At 41.6% G+C, this 17,410-nt stretch overlaps 1 protein-coding gene across 1 annotated transcript in view; it reads left to right on the top strand.

Moving 5' to 3' along the window:
• Positions 1-16,280, top strand: part of SYTL5 (synaptotagmin like 5) — a 103,585-nt gene extending 87,305 nt beyond the window's left edge. The window contains exons 12-16 of the mRNA XM_059384564.1: positions 313-474; positions 9,557-9,665; positions 11,089-11,224; positions 14,595-14,803; positions 15,735-16,280. Coding sequence (XP_059240547.1) covers positions 313-474; positions 9,557-9,665; positions 11,089-11,224; positions 14,595-14,803; positions 15,735-15,877 — 759 coding nt within the window. The 3' untranslated portion in view covers positions 15,878-16,280. The remainder of the gene's footprint in view (positions 1-312; positions 475-9,556; positions 9,666-11,088; positions 11,225-14,594; positions 14,804-15,734) is intronic.
• Positions 16,281-17,410: the final 1,130 nt, after the last annotated feature.

Below are 17,410 nucleotides of genomic sequence, written 5' to 3'. Positions count from 1 at the left end.
GAAAACCAGGTAAAACTGGAAAGGGGCAATCATCATTACCTAACCCTTTTTATGTACTATTTGAAGTTTATTGACTTTTTCTTAAATAACTGGCTGATACATCTTTCAGTTGAAGGTCTAACACAAAATAAGTGTACGGCCTAGAACCCCAGCTGTAGCACCAACAAGGAGAAATATGGTGGTTTTTTGTGTTTGTTTTGTTCGTATTACAAGCGCATATGGCCTGAAAGTTGGTGAAAGTAAATTTCAGCCTGTCGTAGAACTGGGCAGAGCCATCCACGTGGAGTGTAATGTTGTGACTCTCCTTTGCAGTATACCATCAGCCACACCCAGCTGGAGACGAGAACTCTGCAGCTCTCGGTCTGGCATCATGATCGATTCGGCCGTAACAGCTTCCTCGGGGAGGTGGAGATTCCTTTTGACTCATGGAACTTTGAAAATCCAAGCGATGAGTGGTTTGTGCTTCAGCCCAAGGTAGGAAATGCCTGGAGATTAATCAAACAGTTATGCAACGGGACAAGTTAGGAACAAAATTGATGTCCTTGGCCTAGAGAATCTGAAGACTTCTCATTTTCAAGCGGTAATCTGAACAGATGAATGCAGCTAATTTTGGAATAATATAAGACACGTAAATCCTTTCCTTGGAATTCTCTTTAATACAGACTATCTGTACCATGCAAGTCACATAGTCATATATAATATTAATTTGACTTACTAAAAATGTATTCATCATTTGGAGGTCTCCATAGATTTAAAAAAGAAGGAATACATTATATGACCCTATCAGCAGGAAAAAGCATTCGATTTCATGGAAGTAAAAACAAATCCATAGAGGCAAAGAGTCTTAGAACATTCTCTCTATTCCCCATTCTCCACAATTCAAACATAAGCAGGAATGGTCTTGCCTTGCCTCAGGAAGCAATCAGTAGCTAAAGTATCTGGTTTCCTATATTCTGACTTTGGAGATTCATAACCCAGATTTAAGTTATAGTCAGAAAAACAGTTTTGAAGCTCGTTCTAGAAATTAAATGCAACAGAGCATGTTCTGAACTAGAGCAACAGTACCTTGGCTTCGCCCTATGCAACCGGAGTCTCTGTACATTTATAGTGATTTTTTAAGTCAAAAGTGGGATGAAAAAAGGTCACATTGATGTATCCGAAGATTGTTCTTTTTATTTTTTTCAAGATTTTATTTATTTATTTGAAAGACAGAGATCACAAGTAGGCAGAGAGGCAGGCGGGAGGGGGGAGCAGGTTCCCTGTTGAGCAGAGAGCTTGATGCAGGACTCGATCCCAGGACCCTGGGATCATGACCTGAGCCTAAGGCAGAAACTTTAACCCACTGAACCACGCAGACGCCCATGAAGATTGTTCTTTATATACAGAGAGGCAGAAAGAACATGACGGTAAAGATAGTAGACTCAAATCAGACTTGCTGGGTTCAGTCCTGGCTTCATGATTATCTGTTGACATTTGACACATTAACTCCCCAGGCTTTGGTGTTCTCATTTGTGAGGTAATGCTTAAACATATCTTACTGGGACATTGTGAAACTTGAAGAAGCACCCTGTGATACCCACAGTACCGTGTCAGGTACATTTTAAGTCCTCAATAAAGGCTAGGTAGTGTTTCTGTTACATCACAGCCCTTGTATCACAATTGACAGAAACCCTGCTCATACCACTCAAAAATATACAAGGAAATTATTGGCCAGTGATTATCAAACATGGTTTTACCCAGATAACTCACATCATATCTAGGCCTTGGATTCTCTTGATCTCTCTCTCTCTCTCTTTTTAAAAGATTTTATTTATTTATTTGACAGACAGAGATCACAAGTAGGCAGAGAGGCAGGCAGAGAGATAGGAAGGGAAGCAGGCTCCCCGCTGACCAGAGAGCCCGATGTGGGGCTCTATCCCAGGACCCTGGGATCATGACCTGAGCAGAAGGCAGAGGCTTTAACCCACTGAGGCACCCAGGTGCCCCTTGGTCTCTCTCCTCTGTGTTGGCTTCATTTTGAGACTCTGTGCGGTTGGTCTCCCTCACTAGCTCCAGTATGATTCTCTTGGACATTACAATATGCGCGAGCCCCTCCTCCTTGCGCTACACAGTCGGGGAGAGGAAAATGTCCTCCTCTTGCAGCAGTGCACTCAGCACCCTGGGCCTGGTTCTCCTCACTCGGATGACATCACTTGCTCACCCTGAGCTAACTGCCATGGCCGGCCAGGGAGGTGAGAAGTACTGGCTGACTTAAGACAATCAGAACATACCCCTGTCCTGAAGATAGTATTTCCCCAAAGGGAACCCAGGGATAGTAGTTCTAAAACAATGGTGAGTGGAAGCTGGACAGCAACACATGCATCGATCATCAGCAGCAACACAGTGTCCACGACAAACATCGTGAGGTCTAAGTATCATCATTTCCGTTGTATCTGAGATTGAAGCTCAGAAGCTGAACACAATTTTCTGGTAGACTTTTAGAACTACGGACCTCAAACTTGGTGTAATCATAGGAAATCTTTGGGAAGTATAATTGGGCTGTGGGTAAAATTAATAATAAAATATAATAAAAGCCCTTAAACATAAAATAACTGCAGACCTCTGACTAACATAAATATGATAGGAAGCACAAAAGTCACAAGAAATAAGTCCGCAATAGTTTAATATTCCCTTGACGTTAACTGTGGGAAATAATCAGTCATTAAACATGGAGTCTCTTGGAATGGAATGAAAAGCCTTACCATGAAGGATAGCACTTAATCTGACTTCAGCAGTCTCCTGGCACTTGCTTCCTTTTGTGTGTAATAGATGGGCACCACAGACTCATAGTTAGAAAATGTCTAAGACATTATATGAAGCATGATGTAGATGAAGAACAAGTAACGTTCATTTTAGTACCTGAAAATAACTGATCTGTCATAAACGTAACATTAAAGCACATAGGGGCTCTTTGGAAAACAGCTTGGAATGTTCCAGTCAGTTTCCTGGAAATGGTGGAAGTACTTGCCCTGGGATGTTATCTAAGCTCTCCCAGGTGCATCCTCTGTGCTTAGGGACCAGGCACTTTCCAGGCAATCACCTTCACATTGCCACTGAGTGATTTCTTTTTCTGTCATAAGAGATAGCTCTCGGGCTGCTCAAGGTAGAAAAGTTCTGATTGAGTGTAACGTTTGGAACTCCTTGGTCCTCTGCCAGATCCCCCTTGCATTCCTTTAACTGTGACTGTTAGGAGTTTGGCCTCCAACAGCCTTCACCTGAGACTGTTTAGAAGACTGTTCCAGACTACTGTAGCTTTTTCCATGAGCAGGGAGTCCAAAGCTCCTAGGAGCTTACGTACTGCCTCTCACAAGGCAGCCCTTTGCCAATAACCCATACACTGGGGAGTCGGAAAGCCCAGTTCCCTTACTGAGAGTGGTGCGGGGGTAAGGGAGTGGTGCCCCAAGGCATTACTTACACTCTACAGCTTTCCCACCAGATCAGGCTACCCTGACCCTAAACTTCATCTTTGTCACCCCTTCCCTGGTCTATCCTGGGAACAATTCTTTTTTTTTTTTTTTAATTTTTATTTTTTATCCTGGGAACAATTCTTAATGAGGCAGTGTGTAAGAACCCTCACCACACGGTGAGCTTCTGGGGAACCCCTTAGAGGTTTGTGTCTTTTTTTTTTAAGATTTTATTTATTTGACAGAGAAATCACAAGTAGGCAGAGAGGTAGGCTGGGGGTGGGGAAGCAGGCTCCCTCCTGAGCAGAGAGCCGTATGCGGGGCTCGATCCCAGAACCCTGAGATCATGACCTGGGCTGAAGCACTGAGCCCCCCCAGGTGCCCCTAGGTTTGTGTCTTTAATCCCTGCCATCTTTCTCTTCCAAGAAAAAGATGACACATAGAGGCACACATGTGGTCTCTGACCCATGGGGGACGTGCATATGTGTCTCTGACACATACAGAGGAAAGCCCGCAGAGTCAGCCTTGTTTGGGCACCATGCCTTCCAGAAATGGGAAATGGGGAAGACAGATGCAACATACTCCGTAGGCTGCCTTCTCTTATTGGTGGCTCATCCTCAGGCTGGGCTGGGCTCTCGGTGCTGGGGTATCAGCCTGTCACTTCGTTTTCAGTCTCCTGTCTCAGCCCCTTCAAGGCAGTAGTCACTTCAGCAGCTCTGGATAGAGTATGAGCAGCCTTGGACACTCGATGTTTCCTTCTAGATTATCAAGCGGGAGACGTGAAGTGTAAACTACAGGGACCAATTTCCTTAGTGACAGAGGATCAGAATCAATAGTCCTTCGGTGTTCGGAAATACTGACATCCCTTTGCAGTGGGAATACTGGAAAGACACAGTGCCTTATTTCTTACTGACTCTGCGTTAGCGAATGTCCTTTGACACCGCCTTTGGTTTTGGTACGCCTTATGGCCCTAAGCCAGTGGGGAGGCTGGGGCGGACAGAGGAAGATCTCAAGCTGTCAAGCGTCCTGTAAAGCAGTTTCACAGTATGACTTCCATTTTACTGCATGATATGAGACTGTTTATTAGCTGTAACTCATTATCTCTCTGAAAGGCATATTAGGTAGTTAGACGAGAAGGGTTTGTCAGTATGAATTGCCTTTCATGTCTTCCCAGAAGGTGCTATTATAAAAACAAGGAGCTTTGAAAATCACCGGCAAGCTCGAGTATTTTCCAAGTAAATCTGTGCTCTGCCTTCAGGCAGGGAGTTGATGCAAATTTCTGTGAAATTATTCCTGAGCTGAAAGGCTCTCTGTAACTGGTGGTTTGGGCAGACTCTTGTCCATAATTTATTACCCCCACTGTAGTAGACCTGAAAATGTACAAGGAGCTCTGCTTCCAACACTGATGTAATGTGGATTGCTCTTTTGAAAAGGCAGATAATGGGGGTTCCCTGGTGACGCCACACTCCCTGCTCAGTCAGATACCCTCACTGGTTCCCTACTGCTTTTGCATATGGTTTGAATAAATCTTGACCCATCATCCTGGCACTTCAGTGCTCCTTGATATGGCCCCGCCTTCTGTACCAGGGGAGGATGTCAGTGCTCTACCCGGATCCCCAGCATCATTCGTATGTGGCTCCCCATGGCTTTTGCTCACACCAGCCAGCACCTGTCCGTCTTCGTAGGAGAGGAGCCCTCAGGGTGCTGATGTGGGCTTGGTCTGTGGTCATGAAGAGGCAGAAGAACCTGGGTATTTAAGTTTTCTGAGGAGTGGAGGGCAGAGCCCTTGTTCAGTAACTGATGGCCGAAGGAGTGTCATCAACACTTCTATTCTCTTGTCTCTGGTTGAGACAGCACTCAGAGATGTGATCTGCCTTGTTCGCAACGCTCCCTTGCGGAACTGAGAAAAAGCTACTCATCATAAACCTTTGCTTGATATCACAACTTCTTAAGCCTCCTTGACTTTGTGGTCCCATTTCCCCACTCCCCATCCCAATAAAACACACTAAGATAAATTTGTGTCTTAGGGTCTTCTGGGCAACCTAGAGTAGAACCCCGTTTTGTCTTCCTTGCTACCACTTCCCTTCACACAAACCTCTGATCTATTAAACCTGACTCCCCGCCAGCTTTTAAACACAGCACAGTCCCAACTGCATTTTGATATGAGTGTTTTCTTAACCCAGGCTGACCTTCTTCCCATCCTCTGTCAGTCATCCTATCTCCCATTGGGATAAAGGTCACCCCTTTATCCCAATCTAGGTGATTCTGTCTCTTCCCCCAGTAGTTTCTTTGTACCTGTATTGGAACAACTGTCATCCTTTGTCAGAACTGACCTTAGGTCAGTTCATAAATCCACAGAAATCACACTTACACAAACACACACCCCGAGTGCATTTCTTAGTCATTTATTTCAACTTAAACCAAATACGCTAAAAAAATAAAAAATAAAATAAAATAAAAATAAATAAAAAAAAACCAAATACGCATTGATTTTCAAGTCTTTGAACATAAGGATAATTCATTTTGCTTGAGGATAGTTTCGGTGATTAGAATTCTGTCCTATCTTCCTGGCTTAAATTCTGACCCTAGTGCATTCTAATCAGTAGTTTCTAGTTTGAGCTTTTCTAAAGTACAGCAGGAACTTGAGAATGCTTTCAAAGTAAACCAAATATAAAAGCTTTCTAAATATTCATGATTGTTTTTTAATCTTTTACAGCTTCGAGCCCAAATGTAATCCAATAGCAAATTTATTTTCAAATACTTAGTTCTTTGAAAGTATTCAGCTTAATGTTTATAGTAGTAGCTGTCTTTTTGCATTCTTTAGCTTACTGATATTAAATTATATAATTAGAACCACAAATGTGCCCAGCATAGAGAACCTGGGAGATGAATGCGGCTGGCTTTTGGTGAGCATACAGTTCAACTGACAAGAGTAGGCATGCATGGTCTCTTCAGTGGGAATAGAGAACATTAATCTGATGAGTCAGTTAAGGACAGATTTATAGAGCTTCTATTGAATATATGTCTCCTGGATAGATTGAAAGCTCAGTAAGGTCTGTGTCTTATATGCTCCTGCAACACTTAGCAAAATGCCTTCAAAACATTACTACAAGAAGGCATCCCGTATGTGATGATAGGATTGAATGAGTTTAATTGAATTGAATTCTACCTTTTTCAGAGCAAAAGGTGGTTGAGTGATGTAAAATGGTGGTATGTCAGGAGATGAGACATTGCCTTGGAATTTCCTTGCAAGAATATCAAAACTATCCCAAGATATTAGCTATGCACAGGCTGTAGAATGACTCCCTTCCTTGAATTTCTTTTGTATGTGATTATAATGCTACAAGTCTTCATCTTTACTCTTTTCTACTCTTATAAGTTTTCAAGACTGTATTTATAGAAAGTCACCAGTATATTTTAATTAATATAAGCTAAAGACCAATGGAACATTAATAAATCCCAGTATTGGATATTCTAACCTCTACTGATATGCACACACCTGCATACATCACTTTTTCCTACCAACATATTTTCCCATCCAAAGCTCTCAGCTAAAAGCAAATAGAGCCTGCATTGGTTAATTTTTATAAAGAAAACTACTCTAAACCTTAGTGGCTTAAAATGACAATTTCTTATTGCTCATGATTCTGTGGAGTGACTAGGCTCAGTTAGGTAGTTCTCATTGAAGGTCTCTCATTTGGTTGCAGCTAGATGGTAGACTGAGGCTGAAGTCGTATGACGGCTTGACTGGGCTGATTGTTCGAGTTGGCCATCTCACACTTTCTGTTAGCTGCCAACTGGGAATTCAGCTAGGACTGCCAACCAGAGCACCTACATGTGGCTTCTTTCTGTGGCTTGGGCCTCAACACCATGGGTACTCAATGGGAGCATCCCAAGGATGTTCATTCTAAGAGAGGAAGTAGAAATTGTTAATCTCGGGCTTGGAGCCCAGAAACTGGCACATTGTCACTGGTGCCATGCTCTCCTGGTCAAACCAATTACAAGGTCCACTCAGACCCAAAGAGAAAGGATAAACACCAATGAGCTGTAGCTCATTGGCTATAGCACTGAAAAAGTAATGACCTTTTTACTTTGCTATAACGTCCGTTATAACTTTCCATTTGTGACATTCACATAAAGTAAAATGTACTAAAACTGTCAAAACAACAAGAAATGTCCTTTTTACAAGGCATGTGACTTAATTAGATTAAAAATTAGATGGATAGTCTGTTTCACTGTCTAATCTCATGTTTGCCCCTAGCAAGAAGGTTGAATAAAATACTTCAAATGATTTTCCCACCTTTGCTGATTAAGTTTTATCACCAATCAGGAGGAAAGTCAGGTAAGGATTCCTTTGCCTGGTTTCCATCATCTTTGCAGAGGCTTGAATAGCCTTTTGCTTCTCAATTTAGTTTGGGGGTTTCTGAATTCTTTCGGTGTACCCTCTTGGAAGACAGTAGTTCCCAGCACCCAGGAGCCAGTTCCTGAAGGAAAGGCCAAAGAAAATATACTACTTTTCTTACCCCTTTTATAAAAAGTCAGTTGAGTTGACTCAATGGCAATGAGGAGACTTACAGAACAAAGTCTCTGGGTATGTGTTCACATTGAATTTCTGAACTGAAACTTTTGATTTTGAGATGATTACAGAGCCACATTCAATTGTAAGAAGTAATACAGAGAGATCTCATGTACCCTTTACCTAGTTTTCCCCAATGGTAGCATCTCGCAAAGCTATAGAGCAATGCCACACCTGAAGTGATGACATTGATACCACACACCCATCTTCTTCAGACTTCCTCACTTCTCGTGTGTGTGTGTGTGTGTGTGTGTGTGTTCTATGCAATTTTATCACATCTGTACCTTTATCTATCACTATAGCCAAGGTACAGAACAGTTCCATCATCGCAAAGCTCTCTTGTGATCTTTTATAGCCATACCCACCTCCCTCCTGACACCCCTCCCTACCTCCAGAGACCACTAATCTATTCTCCATATCTATTATTTTGTCACCTCAAGACTGTCATTTAAATGAAATTGTATGGTACTTAGCCTTTTGAGCTCGCTTTTTCACTTGGCGTAATTCAGTAGAGGTGCATCCAAATTGTCTTGTGTATTGTCTGTTCATTCCTCTTTACTGCTAAGCAGTAGTCCATGGTATGGCTGTACCACACCTTGTTGCACAAGCCACCTCTCCTCTTGAAGGTCATCTAATCCATTTCCGGTTCGGGGCTAGTCCACAGAAAGATGATATGAATATTTGTATACAGATTTTTATGTGGACATAATCCTTCATTTCTCTGGGATAAATGCTCAAAAGTGCAGTTGCTGGGTTGTATGGTATCTGTATGTTTAGTCTTACAAGAAACTGCCCTACCATTTTCCAGAGTGGCTACCCCATTTTACATTCTCACCAACAATGTTTGAACCAGTTTTTCCACACTGAATTTTTTTTTTAAAAATTCCAGTGTGCCCAGTGTGGAGCTCCGTGAGGGACTTGAACTCATGACCCTGAGATCAAGACCTGAGCTGAGATCAAGAGTCAGATGCTTAACCAACTGAGCCACCCAGGTGGCCTTCCACATCAAATTTTAATCATGTGAATTACAATATAGCTTTGAATAATTAGTGGCTGGGCAGCCCAATGTGAATCACGCATTCCTGGCTATTTCCCCCTCTTGGTCACTTAGGAAAGCTTTGAGACATCAAGAGCAGACAGGGAGACATATCTTCTGGAGCTGTTCTCCGTGGCATCTTTGTTTGTGCCTCATACCCCGAACTCTATGTTCACTGATGGGTTCTGGTTCTCCTTGCACCACAGGCAGTCAGCAGCCACTGATGACCACACGTGTGTCATATATCTCCTCTCAAATTCCTTTATTTTAATGTTAAACGTTACACACAAATACCTTTTGTACAAAGAATACGAAGTTTTCTGGCCTCTCTCTTTTCTTAACTAAGGCATATCTTAAACCAGTAAGTACTAACAGTTGAATAGGAATGGACTGTCGTGTTTAAACCAGCAAGTAAATGTGACAAGGCCATTCAAACATGGACTACAAAATAATAAACCAAACATTCTCACTTTTTGTCTTCACCTGTCTCCCTTTGGCCAGGTGGAATTCGCTGCAGACATAGGCCTTCACTATAAAGGAGAGCTAACAGTTGTTTTACGTTACATCCCCCCAGAGGAGAACCTGATGATTCCTCTAGAACAAGTTCAAGGTAGAGTAAAAATCAATGACTTTGACCACGGGCATTCTGTGTCTAGATGTATGGTAACAGGGATCAGGAATTGGTTGGATTATTTTACTTTGGCATTACACAGATGAAAATGTATAGGGTTGGGTGTCACTGTCTTGGAGGAGAGTTGAGAAGTATGTCCTACAAATGGGGAAGGGGGCAGGATCTTTACGAGTAAAAGGCAAAGTTTATACTGGAAACCAGGCTCACTGGTGGCATTTGTTTCCTGGAAATCCCAGAGATCTAGGATGTTCCCCAGGATGGAGAGGGGAGGTGGGGAGGAGTACAGTCTGCGGAAAGGAGAGATGTAAAAAGCTGCTGTATAGATTTCTGACAGTCACAGTTACTCAGGGAGTCTGGAGGAAGAAGTTGACCTAGAACACAGGATGTAAAGGAAAAATCCAGATGGAGTCAACTTTTAGGTCCTTTTGGCCTTCTGCCATCAACTGATCCAAGCAGCCTTCTCCAGCCTTCCATTCACTGTCACCCTCTTCAGTGTAACCCTGTGCAAGTAATTCACTGCCTCTTCGCCTCCGTTTCCTCACTTCATAGGGATAGTGCAAGGATTAAATAGGTTCATTCATGGAAAGTGCCTAAAGCAGTTCGGAATAAAGGTGGTGGCGGTGGTTATTACTCGCGTTGAGCCATTTCCTCAGAATAAAAATGTGACGTGGGGAGAATTGTCTCTCAATCAAAAACATAGTTGTGCCTGGGCCCTGTATAGCCTTTGGGCTGGCCTTTGCACAGTTCTAAATTTATAAGACAAAAACACCCAAGAAGGAAGTTACGGAATTTTCTCTTTTGGAGTCTTGGCACTTCTGTGTGGCTTTCTCTGTAGCTGTTCTCACTGAGAGCAAGAATATGGCTCAGGCAGCTCTCAGATTCACTTCCATTTTGTTCCTCTATACCCTGTAAAAAGGTACTCCTTGTTGGGAAGTATTTATAGTTTTACATTTATTTGTTCTTTTTTTTTGCAACAAACACAAATGAAAGACCTATCCAGAGCACTGGGTGTGGTGCAAAAATAATGAATACTGTTATGCTGAAAATAAATTTTAAAAAAATTTACCCAGAAAAAAAAGATAAGTATATTTTATGTAATATGGCACTAACTTTGAAAAAAAAAAGTGTTTGTAATAAATATATTAAAAATTACATAGAAAAAAAAACACCTATCCAGAAGGAATCTGGTGGGGTAGAAACATTTGAATAAATCATGGAAAAACACAATAACATAAAGGCCCAGTTCAGTCAGCAAATGAAATAAATCTTGGCAGGTTTTCTTTGTGAATTTTGAAATGGAACCCATGATTTCTCTCTCTTCCCTTCTCTCCCTTCCTCCTCCTTCTCCCTTCCTTTCTTCCTCCCTCCTTCTCTGTCTCTATCTTTTCGATGGCTGATGCAGGAAAGAAGACCTTCAAAAGGGGAAAGAAGAAGGAGTCATCCGTAATCTTTGGAGGAATACTGGAAGTGTTGATCAAAGAGGCAAAGAATTTGACAGCGGTGAAGTCAGGAGGCACTTCTGATAGCTTTGTGAAGGGGTAATTTTGTTCTAACTCATCTTAGAAGATACTTAATGGGAGTTGAGAGGTTCTGTGACCCATGAGACAGGGTTGGCTGTGAGACTTCTGTGTTCATCTTACTCTAAATGGACAAGGAGAAAGCTACCCTTATATGCTGGCTTTTAGATCCGTAACAACACGAGGCGAGGAGGCTCCTAATTCTAGTTTTCCCCTTGCTTCCAGCATATCTCAGGATTTCCCATCATTCTCACCCTCAATACTGACAGATTTTCCTGTGAGATTCATTTCTCAAAAGAGGAGAAAATGTGATTTTCTCTGTATAATATATTTATATTGTGCTTTGTTATAATTTGGTACTGGCAATAAACAACAACAAGAATATTGGCTCCTTCATATTTTGCTCTCTTAGGGGAAATTGTAAAAAGTAGAAATTTCAGAGCATCCTCCCCGGAGATAGTGACTGGAGAGTGTTTTGGGGACAGCATATTTCTTTGTTCCAATTTTTTTTCTTGTGCTTGATTTCTAGTTTCATAGCATCATGGTCAGAATAAATGCATGGTGTGATCTCAGTCTTCTCAAGTTTATTGAGGCCTATTTCATAGCCTAACATGTGATGTATTCTGGACAGTGTTCCATATGTGCTTGAAAAGAATGTATATTCTGTTGTGGAATAGAACATTCTGTGTACATCCGTCATGTCCATCTTGTCTAATGTGTCATTCAAGGACACATTTTTCTTATTTATTTTCTGCCAGGATGCCTATCCATTGATGTAAGTAGGGTGTTAAAGGTCCCTGCTATTGTATTACCATTAATTTCTCTCCTTATGTCCATTAATATTTGTTTTGGTATTTAGGTGTCCCAATATTGTATGCATAGATAGTTACAATTGTTATACCCTCTTGTTGGATTAATCCTTTTAGCATTATGTACTGTCCTTCTTTGTCTCTTGTTACAGTGTGTTTAATTAATTTTTTAAATTTTAATTCGGTTAGCCAACTTCTACTACATCATTAGTTTCAGATGTAGCATTCAGTGATTTGTCAGTTGCATATAATACACAGTGTCCATCATAGGGATACCCTCCTTAATGCCCATCACCCAATTACAGTCTGTTTTAAACTCAGTTTGGTCTGATATACATACTGTTTTTTCCATCTGCTTTTTTTTTTTTTTTTTTTTTTTTGCTTCCATTTGCATGGTAAGATTTTTTTCATCCCTTCACTTTCAGTCTTGTATGTTTCTTCAGGTCTGACTTGAGTCTCTTATAGGCAGCATATGGATGGATCTTGTGGGGTTTTTTTGGTCCATTCTGCCATCCTCTATCTTTTGGTTGGAGCATTTAGACCGTTTATGTTTAAAGTAATTGTTGCCATGATGTGCTTGGAACTAGAGGGTATTACACTAAGTGAAATAAGTCAAGCAGAGAAAGATAATTATATGACTTCACTGGTATGTGGAATTTAAGAAACAAAACAGAGCATCATAGGAGAAGGGAAGTAAAAATAAAATAAGATGAAATCAGAGAGGGAGGCAAACCATAAGAGACTCTAAACTATAGAAAACAAACAGAGTCCCTGGAGGGGCAGTGGGTGGGGAGATGGGATTACTGGGTGCTGGGCATTAAGGAGGACATGTGATGGAATGAGCACCAGGTGTTGTATGCGACTGATGAACCCCTGAACTCTACCACTGAAACTAACAATATACAATATAAGTAGACACATACTGCCATTTGTTCATTGTTTTCTGGTTGGTTTTGTAGTTCATCTCTGTTCCTTTGGTTTTCTCTTGCTCTCTTTCTTTGTGGTTGATGAGTTTCTATAGTGTTATGTTTGGCTTTCTTTTTCTTTCTTTCTTTCTTTTTTTTTTTTTTTTTTTGGGTTTTTTTATTACAGGTTTGGGGCATGAGGTTAATTCTTTGGGTCAATAGCATTATTGTTCCTCTCATCAATCCTTCTTAGAAAACTGTAATTGACTCTGTAAGAAAATGAGTCAAACCTTTACCCTCACACATTCTAATTTTGGTAAAGCCAGTAGTAAGGTGAAGCAGATATCTGGGGCTTTCCTGCTGGTGAATGTGTGGGCCTGAGTCCCAGTTCATCTGTCCTTCATTTTTTTTCACAATAGTTTTAAGCACAAAAAAAATGCTTTATTTGGATCCTGTGACTACGATTTGCCTCACCAGCCCCACCATCCTGTTCAGGCCTCTTCCTGCCCACTCTCTAATGGGATGAGAGAATGGCTCCTCACCTATGGCCTCATTGTGGCCTTGCAGGGGTGACTAACATCTTTTGAAATAGTTTTCACTGTATCATGTTGAACATTTACAAAACAGAGATAATAAAGGATGATATCTTTATTCTATAATGAAAAAAAGGCCAGTGACTTTCTAGTAAATTCCCTCTCTAATTACACTTAAATATTGAGCTGATCTTAAAGGAACCTCAGGGTTTTTTTCTAAGAGTGCATTAGAAAGGGGGCACCTGGGTGGTTCAGTCAGTTGAACCTCTGACTCTTTGTTTTGATTCGGGTACTGGTCTTGGGATCCTGGGATTAAGCCCTGCATAGGGCTCTATGCTCAGTGGGGATTCTGCTTGAGATTCTCTCCCTCCCTTTCCTTCTGCCCCTCCCCAACATGCTCACTCTCTCTCACTCTCAAAATAAATAAATCATTAAAAAGGGAAGAGAACGTCAGAAAGCAAAATTTCTTTCTCTCACATGTATACAAAGACAAAGGGTAAACCATCTAGGGCAGGTATGAAAGCATCATGATAATTAGGGACTCTTGTTTCTTCTATCTTGGTGTGGTATCCACCTCATGGCCAAGGTCACTGCTGGAGTATCAGCTATCCCATCTAAACTCCAGCTGTCAAGACAATTCTCAGAAATTGCATGCAGAACCACTTTCTATATCCTTTGGGCAGGATCTTAGTACATTGGCTATGCTGGCTGCAAGGGAGGCTGGGAATGTAGTCTTTATTCTGGGCAATCTTGTGCCTAACTTAAAAAAAAAGAATCTTTTTAAAGAGTAAGGAGAGAATGAATATCAAGGGATAAGCAGTCTCTTCTTGGTACATGAAATGAAATCTTAAGTGTTGCAGGGTGTCTTCTTTATTGTAAGTACCTACTACAGGAGATATTTTCATTTCGAGAAGAGGGAAGGACCAAATAGGATTAGAAAGGAGAGTATAGGCATTTTGCTATTGTCCTACTTAAAATAAACAATAAAATCTTCCACTTAAATCTAGATGTAAGCATATAAGTACCTTGAAGAAAAAATGAAATATACACACACAGGCACCAAGAACTACGGGGAATGGAAATAACTACTCAAGGAAGCCATTTTCTGTTTTTCCCAATGGCTTGATTACATTTTCTCTTGCAGCTACCTGCTCCCAGATGACAGCAAAGCTACCAAGCACAAAACTCTGGTGGTAAAGAAGAGTGTTAACCCTCAGTGGAATCATACTTTCATGTTCAGCGGCCTGAACCCCCAGGATATAAAGAATGTTTGCCTAGAACTTACTGTCTGGGACAAGGAGGCCTTCTCCAGCAACATCTTTCTGGGAGGAGTTCGTTTGAATTCTGGAACCGGTGAGGGACTAGGGGACCCTGAGTTGTGTGTGACTAGTGGTTCCTGTGGGTTAGTATGTAGGAGATGTACATATAACTTCAATGTTTATATTCAGTCCTTTTATAAAATATCACTTACACTTTAGTCTAAGTGAATGTCAACTACTTTCGTGGGTGTTGTTTCAGGTTTTTCTCAGGGGAGGATCACTGAGACAGCACAGGCTTCTGACAGGGGAGAGAATGATTCCCAAGACCAACTTTACTTCATCCTCTTCTCAGATGACTCACTGGTTGAATTGAAAGGAAACCCATTTTTCTCCCTAAAAAATAACACCTAATGTTGTCCAAACAGATTGTGGCAACATGCCGCTGATGTCACAAGACACGGCCACAACCGGGCAGATTGGAGGGAAATGGTGGGGGCAGAGCACAGGTAGCCCCCAAGACCCTCATTATCCCATAACTTATGTCAGACACAGAGGGTCGATGTGCACTGTGGTCAGTACTGTTAAGAACAACCCCACCTGTGTGGTGCTATGCGTAGTTATAGATTAAGGAAAACCAAAAATATCTATACCACTAAACCAAAAAGTCCCCAGGTTGGAGAAGCGGCCTTGTTAAAAAAGGAGAGCCCCAGAGCCCACTTCATCCTGTTCTTCTGTCCTGTTACCTCAGTCCCAATGAGCCAGCTTTCTGTGAGACTACCAGAGCAGGGGAAGAAATGAGCCATGAGGGCCATCCTGCTTTGTTTCTCATTATCTTGGCAGAAGAGAGTAGTACCAACTGGAAAGGGAGTCTGCCATTCTAACACTACTCACTAGATAGGGTGAGTGAAAACAAGCCAATGAAAGGCTCTGCTCAATAACGCCCCCTCAGAGGTTGATAGGTGTCTTCTAGAAGATCCAAACATTTCATCTGTGAAGGGTAATGCTCCCTTGTCCCTTTCTCTCAGGTGTGAGCCACGGGAAGAGTGTAGATTGGATGGACTCTCAAGGGGAAGAGCAACGCCTGTGGCAGAAGATGGCGGACAATCCTGGGACTCCCGTCGAGGGTGTGCTCATGCTCCGGTCCAGCATGGGGAAGTGTAGGCTCTGAAGGTACCAGTCTCCAAAGTGAGGCCTCGAGGCACTGTCTGGCTGCTGTTTGATCCCAGTATTGGTCTTGCGACCTAGGATTCTGCTTCCCTGCCATTTTTCACCTGAGTGTATTGGGACACATGAGTAGAGATGTCCACGTTATGAACATTTAGGGTCTCACTGAGTGTCTCAAAGAGCATGTACCTCTGTGTGTCCAGGGACCAAGGCCTTTTTGATTGGATGGTAAAAAGTGTGCCACACTGTCCTGTCAACGGCAAGTTATGCAATGATTCATAGACTTCATACCATAAGGGAAATGGTATAAGCTTCTTTGAAACTACGGTTGAAATTTGGAATCCCTAAACTTTTTCTATTACTGAGTTATTTTACATTTCCTAAAATGGTTTGAGGGTTAAAGGGGCCACTCATTACGTAGTTCACTTGAAGAGTAAGAAGGAATACTGACTACGCTTTCCTCACCCTGGGAATTCCCATAATCCCTAAAAGGCATTGTGGGGATGGTTGCTTAGACAAGGAGATGGCCCTGTTATTGTAGCAAGCTTGTGGATTAACCAGGTAAGTTTTCAAGATAAACGGACAGGTTTTTCTATGGTGATTATATAATCTATAATCTAAATCAGCCCACTTTTGAGAGTGGAAAGAACTAGATCTTTCTATCCGAACAATAGTTGGATCGACCAGGGAAAATGGAGACATGTTGTCACCCTAATTATGACTTAGGAATTAGAGAGCTCCATTGTAAATATCTATTTTGTAAAATATTCTAAGCCACTGACTACAAGGGAATAAGAACTAATGTACATTTTCAGCCCCTGCATGTGTCGTATCTACTGATATCCCACTGGTCAAAGGAAGTCATATGGCCAAACCTAAAATCAGGAGGCAGCGAAATCTACTCTGTTCACAGTGAAGCCATGACAAGCATGAGGATCCAGGAAGGGAAGAAGAATCAGTAGTTCAGTAGTTCAATCTACTTTACCTTCTATTACCTGGAATTCCAGGTGCGTCAGCCACCAAAGTTAGAGGCAAAGATAGTTAATGTTGAAAGGTACTTCAGACCTGGTTCCTCATTTTGCATGTTCCAAACCTGAAGCCCCTAGAAAGCTAAAGGACTTGCCCAAGATCGTATAGAAGCCATGACGATATCCAGACTTAAATCCAGGGTGTGACTTGTCAGCCAGTGTTCTTTCTACAGTAGCCCTTGGCATAATCTTACACTTCTCAGGGTGGATGGGAGGGCAGAGATGAAGGAAGGTGAGCGGAGTTGGGTTATTTCAGTATGAAGTACCTGCCTCTCTCTTCTTCTGGAGTCCTATTCTAGCCCCTCAGTTCATTTTTTCACTTGAATTCATATAAAATCTTCAAAAAGGTAGAAACGGAATTTTACTGATATAAAAGCTAGAATCATCTTCAGGCTTATTCAAGCTATTTTTTTTCCATATTCTGAATTTCTTCCTGAATTTTAAAAACTGATATAAGAATATATTTAGCATTGTTCTTGGGAATAAGCAGTCTTTTTTCAATATTATTC

The sequence above is a fragment of the Mustela nigripes genome, chromosome X, assembly GCF_022355385.1.
Source record: "Mustela nigripes isolate SB6536 chromosome X, MUSNIG.SB6536, whole genome shotgun sequence".
Taxonomy (NCBI): domain Eukaryota; kingdom Metazoa; phylum Chordata; class Mammalia; order Carnivora; family Mustelidae; genus Mustela; species Mustela nigripes.
This window is presented reverse-complemented; position numbering and strand designations above follow the sequence as displayed.